Source organism: Crassostrea angulata, chromosome 7, assembly GCF_025612915.1.
Source record: "Crassostrea angulata isolate pt1a10 chromosome 7, ASM2561291v2, whole genome shotgun sequence".
NCBI classification, from domain to species: Eukaryota; Metazoa; Mollusca; class Bivalvia; order Ostreida; family Ostreidae; genus Magallana; species Magallana angulata.
In genome coordinates this window covers 30,170,633-30,184,079 of record NC_069117.1, presented here as the reverse complement: position 1 = coordinate 30,184,079, position 13,447 = coordinate 30,170,633, and the positions used below count along the sequence as shown (strand labels likewise).

The 13,447-nt window shown below is 33.8% G+C and overlaps 1 protein-coding gene across 9 annotated transcripts in view; it reads right to left on the bottom strand.

Moving 5' to 3' along the window:
- The window catches only part of LOC128191461 (neural cell adhesion molecule 2-like), a 37,778-nt gene extending 24,666 nt beyond the window's left edge, over positions 1-13,112 (bottom strand). For 6 of the 9 annotated variants that reach the window (XM_052863538.1, XM_052863539.1, XM_052863540.1 and 3 more), the window contains exons 1-2: positions 12,922-13,111; positions 1,757-1,916 (exon numbers count right to left, since the gene is read on the bottom strand). In XM_052863538.1, coding sequence (XP_052719498.1) covers positions 1,757-1,916; positions 12,922-12,997 — 236 coding nt within the window. In that variant the 5' untranslated portion in view covers positions 12,998-13,111. Of the gene's footprint in view, positions 1-1,756; positions 1,917-12,921 lie in introns of all 9 variants that reach the window. The other 3 variants (XM_052863532.1, XM_052863533.1, XM_052863541.1) reach the window with 2 other exon arrangements.
- Between the last annotated feature and the right edge of the window lie 335 nt (positions 13,113-13,447).

Below are 13,447 nucleotides of genomic sequence, written 5' to 3'. Positions count from 1 at the left end.
TAAACTTTTATGTTAAACTTTGAACCCCTCTTGCAGCCCCAGTATTAGTCCGGGTTCACCATTTAAAAAAAGGAATCTACATTATCCAAGGATGCATGCATAGTAATCTCACAAATTGTAGCATTGTAGTTCTAGGAAGATGATTTTCAAATGTTTTTCTTTATAAACTTCTTTGTTAAATTTGGAACACCTCCTTTGCTAGTACCCAGAGCTAGTCCTGTGGTCACAGCTTATTAATTTAGAATCTACACTATCTGAGGATCCTTTCAAATTGTAACACTTTAGTACTTGAGAAGATTTTAAATTTTTTCCCTTTACATTTTTATTAAAGGTGGAATAACACATCATCACAAAATGGCTGACCGCTGATCGAAACGACATTTCGTTTTATAAAAAGGATTTTATGGACTAAAGCATATAACTTACTCCATAGCCCAGTGGATAAAGTGTTGGACTTCTGATCTGTACATCCCGAGTTTGAATCCCGCAGGAGCTTTTGTTGTTACTTACTGGAATAATTATTTAAGATATTCGTTTTTTATCCCCAAACTGCAAATTTTTTGCTTATTTGACATTTGTACAGTTTACTTATTATTATATCTTTCATTATCAAAAAAACTCCTGTTAATTTGAGTGACTTTTTCCAGGTGTGTTATTCCACCTTAAACTTTGAACCCCTCTTTGGGCCCAATATTAGTGCAGGAGTCATGATTTTACCAAGTTAGAATCTACAATAGCCAAATATACTTGCATAGTAATCTTACAAACTGTTGCAATGTAGTTCTTGAGAAGATTCTTAAACATTTCCCTATATATTTCAGTTTAACTTTGAACTCCTATTGTTGCCCCAGTATTAGTCCAGGAGGTCAGGATTTTAACAATTTAGAATTTACATTTTCCAAAATGCATGCATGCATAGTTATATCTCATACAGTTAAATTTTAGTTCTTGATAAGAAGATTTTAAAACATTTTTCCTATATATTTTTGTTAGAATTTAAGCCCCGCCTTGGATTTTCACTATATATACAAGCTTTTGTATAAATATTGGCATTTCTGGTGTAGTGGATCTTGAGAAGAAGATTTTGTAACATTTTTCCTATATATTTCTATGTTAAACTTTGAACCCCACCTGGGGCCCCAGTTTTGTTCTGGGAGTCATGATTTTTTACAATTTAGAATTTTCACTACATATACAAGCTTATAGATAAATACTGGCATTTATGGTGTTGTGGTTCTTGAGAAGAAGACTTTTAAAGGCACACATCATTTACTGACTGTTTCGTAATTATCTCCCTTTTGAAAAAGGTTTAGCCAAATTTAGAATCCCCTTTCCTAAAGGATGCTTTGTTCCAAGTTTGGTTAAATTCGGCTCAGTGGTTTTAGAGAAGAATACAAAATTGTGAAAAGTTTACAGATAGACTGACGGACGGACAACAGGTGATCAGAAAAACTCACTTGAATCTTTCAGGTGAGCTAAAAAGTGGCACATGTACATCAATATGGCCAAGCTTTTAGTACTCTCAATATTTGATTTCCCATAGGTAGTGCTTTCACAAAGCTTCCGGATACATAATTGTTTTGGTTACATTACATAAAGCAAAAAGCATGTACACTAACTGCATAAAAAGAAAATACTATAATGGACAAAATAGAAATAAAGAAAAATGTACATGTATATTTCCATGACCTTAAAACTCCTTTTGATGGATGGAATAGTGTTTAAAATATCAATAAACTTTGAGAGATATACTTACAAAGCATTGGCATAATAACTCTGAACTTCATTTTTGTTGGCCCCATACCACTTCAGATTGTCTTGCTCACCCCCTGCAGTGTTTCTACAAGTGATCATGCTGCTGGAATAGCCTGTCACTTTTAAGGGACTTTCACCCTCAATCACAATGTCTTGACCCTCTGAAAAAAAATGTACTTATCATCACCTTAAATATATTGGGCCATATTGCAAAATTTATTGCCCTGAAATAGTCCTATGACAAAGAAATAATTTCTTTATTTTGAACACCGGGCACAATGGAAAAAAGGAACATAGTTGCAACTGTATGTACAGTAAAAAATTTAAAAAGTATGAAAAGCTTGATAAAGTAATTTTGCTACATAAGAGCAACTGCAACAAAAATATTTGCAAGTATAAATATAATCTCTATTTCATTAAGATCATGAAATTCACAATTATTTTATTTCTCTATAGCACTGCACTACTACCGTACATTATGTAAAACCTTAGGACAATGTATTGGATGTATTATATATCTGGAAACTTAATGGTCTTGGCTTGTGTACAATTATACACAATAAATTGCTGCAGTCCCTGAGTATTGATTTTATCCCAAGAAGCTGTCTTTACTACTGAACAAAGAATATCTATGCAGTAACTCCACTGTAAATATGCCAAGTCCACAGATAGAAGTGCCATAAATTATTGAAACCCCCACACACATCGGTTTCATCTCTCACACTGCTGGTAAATTACAATACTACAGGCTATCTGAGACTCCCATCAAATGGGAATATTCTCTTCTTCTGTAGAGATTCTTGTTGATGCACTCTAATTTATCCAATTCAATGCCATAGTACATGTATATAAGTATAGCCCCATCCCCCTAAACTTTATTGTATGTACCATATAAAGTACCTGTAGGCTATCAATTATTTCAGACATGACTAAATGACTACTAGATTCCTTATCACACATAAGGAATTAATATCTGCGTTAAATAGCAAGAAGCAGCCCTCACAGAATTTAAAATCTTGCTTTCATTTTTCAGACAGCTTTGAACTACCCGGTATGTGATATTAAAACAAAAAATTATTGCTCAGTAGTTTATATTGTGGTGATTTGATACAAAGCAGCGAAATCAGGTAAATAAAAACTCGCATAAAATAGAGCATTTACAGTGTACTTTTTAAACATAATAATGTAAAAATTATAAAATGTTTGTGTTTTGGGGTGAAAAGCTGTCAATAATGTGAATATTAAAAATACTTTGAAATTAAAAAGGCCAATTTTTTATCATTTTTTTTATAATCCAATAAGTTTTATTTGAGAACAATGCCAGCAAGATGACTCTAACCATCCAAGGTCCCCTTAACCTCTATGGTTTTACCACATGTAATATAAGTAATGTCATTGCTTTCCAAACAAAAAAGCAAGAGTTGCTTTATCTTTAAACCACTAGCGTACTTGTGTCTGCCAATTGAAAGTCAAATTTATTTTTTTGCAATACCTTAATGACCAATATATTAAACCCTATTGGTTCTTCAAATTAATACATTTTGTACATGTATATAGTTCACAACATGGACAAAAAAAAAACAAAGATGTCATTATGAGTTAGAACCATGCAGTGAATCACATACTGCCGATATCAAAGCTTGTGATGACTCAATGATTGCCAAGGTTTACATGACGACAGAATCAAGTCCCAGGGCTTCGCTACAGTGTGTGCACTCACCCAACACTTGATGCATAAAGTCACTAGATGACTCAGCCTCAGTTATAGATTAGCTTAATATTAACTAGGCTGAACTCGACCAAAAAAAATTTACAATTCACTTTAATCTTTACAGTCCTGTTCCAGATTTGTCTTCAGGGTAAAATAAAAGTCTTTTCTCCAAGAGCCTAAGACTAATTTTCTTCTTGTAAAAGATATATTGTTTGTCTATCATACTCTCTGGTCATTCAAACTGTGATTAAAATCACAACTTGTAGAATAAAACCAAGTTATGATATCTATTAAATTACATATAATAGCCTTTTATCGGTATGTACATGTATGTCATTTAAGCATTACTGGTACAAATTGTGCAATTTTGCCTAAAAACGAACTTGCGTGTAGAATTTTTTCTGATAAACTTAATAAGAACACATGTATGTTGGTAATCCTTTTGTGTTTGTTTGTTTTATTGGGGTTTTTTGGTTCTTCATTGTACATACTAACAGCCTTAGTAACTGACAATCAGGGCTTCACATCATGAGTGGTGTGTGCTCATTGAAAACAGCTCACAGTCATTACCCAAGCTAATGACAAAAATCTTTGGCCTCCCTGGTCATGTCCATTTCCTAGAAAATTCTCATTCTTAACCATAGAATGGTGCGAAGCTTGTCCCAAGCCTAACAATAATGATGAAAGTTTGGCCATGTTCTAGTTGTGGTGTGGATAAGTGGGTTCTGCAGATAAGACGACCACCTGCATTTAAAATAATCCTCCCCTAACAAATTGCTCTGATCTGATTAACCAAAGATGATGTGGAATATGAAGAATCATCAGAGGGAAGATATCAACAGAGTCAATTGTCTAATTATAATGTTGCAAGTCCCACTGATTCACTAATAAGAATCAAATTGGCTTATCTCCATGCATTTTTACCACATCAAGGTTATATAGTGTCAGAATGATGTCTACTGATTAGCATGCAGTCTCTAAACCTTGTGTACATGGATGGCAATCCTAGGCAAATTACATGATATAGTTATGTATACTGTGCTCCAATCATTTAAATTCATGGGGACTTTTACTATGTGGACTGTCAAATTGACAAGGTCTTGATGACATTATTTTTTGGATAGGGAATAAGAAGGTTTTCTCTGTTTGTGGGAATACAAATTTGTGAACAAGGTCCAAAATGTCCTTATAATGCTATAGATTTGCATTCAGACTGGGACTTTTTCCCATTTTATAAAGTCTTATTTAATATCAAGTTAACTACATGTAATCAGTATCTAAGTACCAAATGCTCAACCATTCAAGAATTTAGATGCAATTTAAGAAATCAATTAATTTCTATCTACAGACAATTCTTGACCCCTGACCAATGGCTATATTAATTGAAGGCGATCCCTAAAATCAATGCAAAATTAATCAAGTTTTGATGAATGTCTTTAATATGTGTATAAATCCAGATTAGAGCTAATTTTAGTCATGGAAAAATAAAAAGGTTGTTCAATGCTAGGGGATCAGCTTCCTGTCTGCTTAATTTACCTGTTTGCCCAATCGATAAAATGTGCAGTGTTTCATCAGCCAGGCTGCATGTTCAATATACAACATAGCAACCCATCCATCATATAAAACGCCTTCGATGCACTTCATCTCGAAGTGTATCTTTACAAATGACTGACAGTTAATAGAAGAGAAAGGCAGATTTTTTTCTCGAGGATTACGCATAATAAAACGAGAAACTCAATAACTAGATTGTCTGTGTATAACAGATACTTTTAATTGTCTCTCCCATTTTTCTGTAATAACACAGCTTCTTTCTGCATGAATACATCGCCACAAAGAGACCAGCACAATAAAACACTGCAAAACATCTGTAACATTGAATGGGGATTACAGATGTTGAAGCTGTATATCACAGTCAACACATTCCCAGCTTCCAACATAAGAAATCAGCTCTTTATTAGCAAACTAGATGAGGCATGACCTAATCACCGATCTTGCCACACCCAGACCCTAATCACTTTCCTTCTTATTTCAAGTTGTTACCTAATTTACTTTGCAAATTATCATGCTCACCAAGAACAAATTTGAAATGGCTGATGCCGAGTTTAAAACGCTGATATCCAAATTCAAATAGACCTCGAAATCTTAATTCAAATAGACCTCTGAGTACCAAGTACACTGCATGGAATGCTTTACATAATATCATCCACTCTCTGAAATTTCATCTCACGCTCCTTGATGCAAATAGTTTTCTCAATCCAGCACGATATTATCAAAAATATATTAAAACAGCCTTTAGCTTTATAAAAAAAAAAGTGTTCATCTAATTTGTATCATATTTGGTATTGCATACTAGTAGGAACAATGATTCCCCAAATCTATGCACACTAATCTGACAAATAGCTTTATTGATTTCTCAGATCATTAAAGATTAAAAACAACAGACATTTATAAATGGATATTACACCACATATGGTTTCAGAAGCTATCCTAATCAAGACATCAACATAACCATATGATTTACTGTTAAACTAGACTAGTCCTTAACTGAACTTATATTCACTGAACTGAAAATCCTGTGTTGAGAGTGAGTCCAACTTTCATTCAATGCCCACTAAAATATATTCTGAGAGTAAGAGTATTATGTAGAAATCAAAGCATAGCATATTCTAAATAAAGATACCATAGCTTAAAAGCTCAGACTTTGCACTCTAGGAAAAGGTTAATAAATGCCAGCTCAAATAAAAAATTGCATTTCATTTGCAATCTAAGTATCTTAATTAAGTTGGCACAATCAATTACATTGGTGCAGTAACACTGTCTAAAAAATTTGAAACAGAAGCAAAGTTCAAAACACCTGCAGATCAGGAAGGCAAACATATTTCACATTTGGGTTTTGGGTGAAGAGAAATAAACTACTGCACACTAGCTTTTACAAAGAGGGTCCTCCTAAAAGCTTCTGAAGTGTTTGTTACGAAACAGAGGGAAGAAATACTCCTAAATTCCACAGAACACATTTCTGATCAGTTTCATGTAATGTCTATCTTTCAACAAGATGAAAGATTCCCTGTATCTTTACCAAAGATAAATTATCAACAAGGAAAAATGCACATGACACTTGCAGTTAGATACAAAACACACTCTCAAACACAATTCTGTTGAACTGTGCCAAGGCTTTTTGGTTTTTGCTACCACATCTGTTAGTTCTAACACAAATACTCTAGAAGAGTGCAGACTACCATATCTTTGTGTGTACACATATTTGCTGCAGTGATTGAGATAAATCAATTCTAACCAAGTTAAATTTTGCACTGGTAGCACTGCTTACTGTGAAATGACACTTGGTATTTCATTTCATGTAATCAATATTCTATTTACACAAGACTGCCAGCAATTATCCATGGGCATGGGACAGGATGCACATACATTAAACCTACCCATAAATTTCAGAGCAATAGCAATTAAAATCAAACCAGCAGGTCACTGTCCACACAAATTATTCTAGCGTGCTACAGAAAGCTGTAAAAATCTGTAAGACTCTCCCAGTTTTACCAAAAGTACATAGGAAAGGAACCATTGATGCTATTTTAAAAATTTTTGGAGAATCAGACTATTAAATCAATCCTTCTTTACACGAAATATATAAAGTTCTTTTTGTCTTTTTGGATAAATTGCTTCCCCGTGTCTGCTCTGTAAGTTTGTTTGTGTAGGAGAGGGAGTAGATTTTTTCTCACTTCTCTCTGGATCTTCATCATCTCCATCTTTACATTTTTTTATGCACGTGCACTGACTGTTCAGGTTACATGACCCACTGCTCTTGCTGTAAATAAAACTTAACAAGCATGTCTGAAGATACTTCATAAAATTGATGGATCGTGCAATAGATTGTAAAAATTTTATGATATTAATTTTATACTAACAATGTTTCAAGACATTTGTTCCAAAACGCAAAAATGCACCATCCAAAAACAAAATCATCAAGGTGGCAATATTTTGGATCTTGAGGAAAAAGTAATACCGGTACTTTCATTCTACAGACTACATGTATCTTAATCAAATATTTCCATGTTTTAATTATCATCAAACGCTTCACTTTCCATATTACTTCTAGAAGAAGAGGGATTAAATTAACCAACAGGTTTATTTGTAATTACACTTCTGAAAGCTAGTTTCACATCCTCTAGCTAGCTAGTATGCAATCATCAAAGACTGACAAAACTAAATGCAAATAATCATCATCCCTTTATCACTTCAACCTTTTGAACATAAAACGTGTCACTTCCACTGTCTGGAACCAACACAGATGTTTTCTGAGAACTGAAAACCCCTACAAAAAAATGTCCTATGAAGTTGTAAACAAGTCTCTGACTTTCAGGGTTGGCGATCCTAGAATGCTGGTGATAATTGCTGATGGCAGCAGGCTAGTGGTGCCTGCTTGTTTTCTTCCACATTTTGGTGTCTACATGGGGAGGACAAAGGGTTGGTATTAATGTCTTCCATCTTGTGAACAAGAGGGTTCTGTCAAAACCATCCCATCATCCTGGACATTATCATTAGTGATCTTAAGCCAAAGGAAGGGCCTGAGCTCAGCCCATGTCCTTTGAGACTTTGAAAACTGATAAGAAATTATTACTGCTCCAATCTGTCATGTCATTTGCAATTGACTTCAACAATAGGCATGGTTATAATTTAATTTCTCAAGAAGATTAAATTACAACTTCAAGACTGAAAATGAATCGCACTTTCCTTCTAGCGAATTATACCTATTTATTTGACTCTGAAGAATAAATAAACTCTCGGTCTATACAGACTCAGGGCAATAAATACATTCTAAGCAGAGAACTGTCTGGAGAGTACTTTATATATATGATGGCAATTATGTCCAGTCGGGCTTTGCTGGCTCGGATAGTATTATATCTGGCAGCTAGACTGCAGTCTGATAATCCTAAATATTGTGTGTAATCACACATCAGAATGCTGTTCAAGTTCCATAAATATTTATACATCATCTGTCTACAGCAACCTTGAGCTCCTTGTGTAACCAATGGAATAGTTTATCATAATTTACAGTTTGTGAGTCCCAATGAAATATTCATTCCAAACATTATTCCTAGCTGTCTGGCCAGTCTTACAGCGAGTTGGTTTTCACAAGCCAGGTTTTATGGGCCATCAGAATGGCAATCATTTCAGTCTGTTGGGTCAATTTTCAAACTTCCCTGATATTTGTGTGTGGCTATCAGTGGATGTATATTGTAGATCAGCTTATTATTGATCAAGTGCTCTTCACTTTTCAACAGATGTTTTTGCATCTGTTTGACTAGCAATGTTTCCAGACTAAAAAATGCAAAGGGCATATATGCATATCAATCAATATCACAAATATAAATTCTACATTGGAAAACATCAAGTTCTTCAATATAAAAAAAAATGTTGCTGAAACAGGAATCCTGAGTGCAATTTATATATATGTGATAGTCAAACTAAATTACATTAACCAAAATATCTGAAGTCTAAAATGAAATATTGATAAGTAGAACTTTTCCCAACATGAGAGCTGAAATTGCTTCTTTACTTCAATGACAAATTACACATATAAATAGCTATGCTATCAACCAGTGCGTCATGTTTAAAGCAAAACATACTCTTTAAGTCAACATCTTACAGTCATGGCATCACCCGATAAACTAATACTACATCTTCTTGTTTTTGGTGACAAGGATGAGCAGTGATTTTTATGGAAATATCTTGGTGTCTGTCTGGGCTGTTCCCCTTTAGTGCCAGATGTTCTGTACTTGTCGGGAGACCCACTAAATGACAAAGCTACCCACCAAATCTGAGCCTTATCTTGACTGGTGACCCAGAACTCCAGGTCAGAGTTCAAACTACATCTGTCATATTGACAAACCCATGCATCATATTCAAGGTGTAGTCTGGAATTTATCCTCATAGGAAGAAAGCGTAATTGATGTATACTCGTGGGGTTAAAAAATGCATGTAGTGTGCACATGGCAATGTAGTAGAACATGTTCAGTATAAATGAGTACCATCTGAAAAATTTGAGACCCCCATCGTTTGGAAATTATGATAATCATATAATTGAAATTTGTTTGGCATAATTTGGCATTTAGCTGAGCTACCATTTTGTGTATATGAATTAAAGAATGAAAGATCTAACCAGCAATGGGTTGCCTGAAGAGCTATGAGTCATTATTCTATTGTTGCATTACTCTACAATACCATAATTCAATTCTCCATCACAAACTGTCCTGTCAAGGATATTGATTCTACAAGTATGAAATTTCCAGAATAATACAGCCAGCCTCAGCACAGAGCGACCAAAATAAATCTACTGACATCCCACATCCTGAAATCTGCAAAAGGCTAATGACACCAGGGGAAAACACAGTGCCTACAAAACTCCATACAGATGTAATGACCAAATGAAATTACTGATGGGAATTTGGCAAAGTCTTTCAGTGATGTACATTTGATAAAACTCTGCCCCCCCCCCCTACCTTTTTTATTCAGACTGGCTTACTCAGCAATTGTCTTCATCAAGATGCTAACATACAGCTTAAAACCTCCCGGTTTGGTTGGCTTCTTTTTTTATGTCCATTTTATTTTTTTTTCCCAAACAACATGCATTGCATTCAAAACTACAATGTTGCACTGTATTGGGGATGTAAACTTATACAAAGTAAACTCTCTTTGTCAAATCTTCACTTGACACATTAACTATTAAATGTTCCCAAAGCTACGGCTAATCATGAAAAAAACCATGTTGCCCTGAGCATTTGAAGCTCCCTGCCAAAACATGCACTGCACCAGTGAGTTCAGCCTTCAGTATCTCTTGCCTTGGTGAACAATGCTTTTTAACAATGTCTTATCTCATGGTGATAGCGGTGAAATGTTGAGCTTTCAAGACTAGCACCTGCATCTAATTATATCCAGTGACAAACAAGAAAACTCAAAGCTCAAATAAATACAACTTGACAAGTATATCTTGAGTTTCAGTTTTTGATACATGTACATTCTAAAAATTGGTGCAAAGTTGCATGCAGATTTGTCAACTGCAGGCTTTAACCTTCGTTGACTTTGTTTAAGATCAAAAATTTCTGCAAGACCACTTATCCATTTCTTCTCTTGTTACGGAAGTATATGAACATAAAATTAACACCATTTTGTAGCAAATGTATATATTTATAAGTAGATGTACTTCAGAATCTACTTTCAAACTACTTACAAGTACTTTAGGAATAATTCATATATTAATACCTCTTGTATTGTCAAATACTTATAGTTTACAGTGTGCCACACCTACAAAGCTAAAATATAGTGAATTTAATACTATGCTTTATACAATACATATTATATTAAATAAACCAAAAATGTAAATATATTATAACTCTTGTTTGCTTTTTGCTTAGAAAGGTGACATATACTGAAAGTTATCCAACATTCATACACATCTCAGATATGTACTAAGAATACAGATGAGAGAGTCTGCATACTGATAACAATTTAGCATGTACACATTTGTTAACTATGAAGACAAAAATTAAAAGGTTCGTCCATTGATTATTTCATAACTTAATATTTATTATTTATGCCCACAACAACAAACATGTTTAAATTACACGCATCCAAAACGTTTTACAGTTGAAAAGGATTTAAAATCAAATATTGCAAAAAAAATTAAATAAACTATGCATGATCTTCCTCCTGAGAGCATGATAAAAAATTGAGTCAAGATTCCAGCAGACTCTCATTCTAAGTGTGCTCTTATTGATCGAATAAAGCTGAATTCAGACATTCTCCCTAGCTGGCATTTGATATCCACAGGTTATTATCTTCTAGACATTTGGATGATCCACATCAAGAACAGAAAAAAACATCAACCACTCTTACAGCTTTTGTCAGCTCTAAGTATATGTGCAAAATGTCAATGGTGTTTTTGTTTTCTGGGTTTTTTTTTTTTTTTTACACAACCTTTAAATAAGTTGTTTTGAAACACACATGGACATGCCATTAGATGACAATACATACTGAACTGGGAAAAAATTGCAAGAAATGACATAATAAAGCTCACATCGGATTATAGTTAATACTTCAATAACAGAAACTAATAACTGTAATTCCAAGAAAAATTTGCAATATTAGTCAATATAAAGGGCTAGAGTGTCAGTTGGTATTGATGGAAAAATATTGATTTTTTTCCCTCTTCTCTCAACTGAAAACTATAATTAGACAGAACTTTAAGATCACTCTGAGAGATATGTGGTCACAGATGAGTTAACAGGCTGCTTCTGACATCCATTGTTTCCAAATTTTGGTCAGGTCAATGAAATGGACCACTTAGACACAAAGCATTTCAGGCTCTGAAACAGCACATTAATTAGAGGCAGATGGTGAGGGTCTTTCACACCAGTGTTCTTTATGGTAAAATAATGGATGGGTTTGCAAGAACCCATGCTATCTTTTTTAAACACTTGAGTACCAAATTATTGATAAACTTGACCTTTGTTAACTATCTTGAAACACTTAACAACATTTCCTCTTCTATAAGCTCCTGTCTGAAGTAATATTGTATGTTTGGGGAAAAAATCAAAAGTTTACAGGTTCAACTTACTCTTCTTCATCTTGTTATGAATATTAGTTACTAAATCTAAAAGGCAAAGTAAATTTGCTGGTATTAAGCATACTAGTAGATTTAATTGTTCCTTCAAATGGAAAAGAATATTCTACATATACAGATCACTAATAACATTATAAATTATTTAGGCCTAAGCTATATTGTCCACTTCTTTTTAAAAAAAAAATAACAGTGTATTATTATATTGTTCACATTTTCATTTATATGAATTCACAAACAATTCTTAAAAGAATACAATTAAAATGTCATGAAAAAAAAAAACCAATATCGGAACCGAAAGTCCAAGATTTACACTCTTTCAATGTGAAAGTAAAGACAGGAAGCTTTGTTTATTTTCCCAAGGCAATTAAGTTGTTTCACATTTATGACTGTACTACAAGTGACAGGCAAAAGCTGTAGCTGATATTTTATAAACGTTGATAAGGGTACCTATCACTTCTAACAATACGGGCCAATCAAGACCAATATATATTATGTATATTACATATTTTTTAATAGGTACCTTATGTACTATTTATAAATAAATGACACTCCTATCTGTCACAAAACGTAGAAAAATGTGTGACTAATTTCACATTCTTTTTGTTCAGTTTTTGTATTATATTACATGTTGAAAGACTTTTAGAATTCAAATTCAGAAGATAATGTCAACAAGTTTTTTTTAAAATCTTCAAAATAAACCCCACGAAGGAGGGAAATTCGAAACAATGATAGTCGACTCTCAAGATTACGGCCTACACCGCATTATAATATTGCTATATTGATCACTACCAAAAAAACATACATTAAAATTTTGAATGCATACCTGTTCCTACAATGACTAATCCCATTAGTACCAGCCATAATCCAGCGTTATTCATTACAGCACTTCGAATAATCATATCGTGAGAGATGATATTTACAAATAAACAGTCTGCTGTTGCCGAGATCGCACTTCTGCTAGTAAAGCGCTCACAAGATTATGACCACGCCGTAATCTCTCGACAAGTGCGCGCTTCATCCGCGAATGAAAATAGTGCAAAAAGCCAAAAAAGTAGTGTCACCAGCACACAATGTTCAGATCTAGTTCAATGCCCGATTAAATGTTAAAATAAGGTTTTAAATTACGCGGAAGGAGAGAAGTTCATTTAATCATTCTCTTTCACGCTTATTTAATAAATGAAAAATAATATAGCCTAGCTATTGCAGAATGTTGAAAAAAAATGGTAAAAAGAAGCAACGATTTTAGATCAACTTTCAATTGAACATACATATTGTAAATACTACGACTCACTCGACAATGGACATTTGAAGCGGTTTGATAAGGCAAAGCAGTAAAAAAAAATTCATGG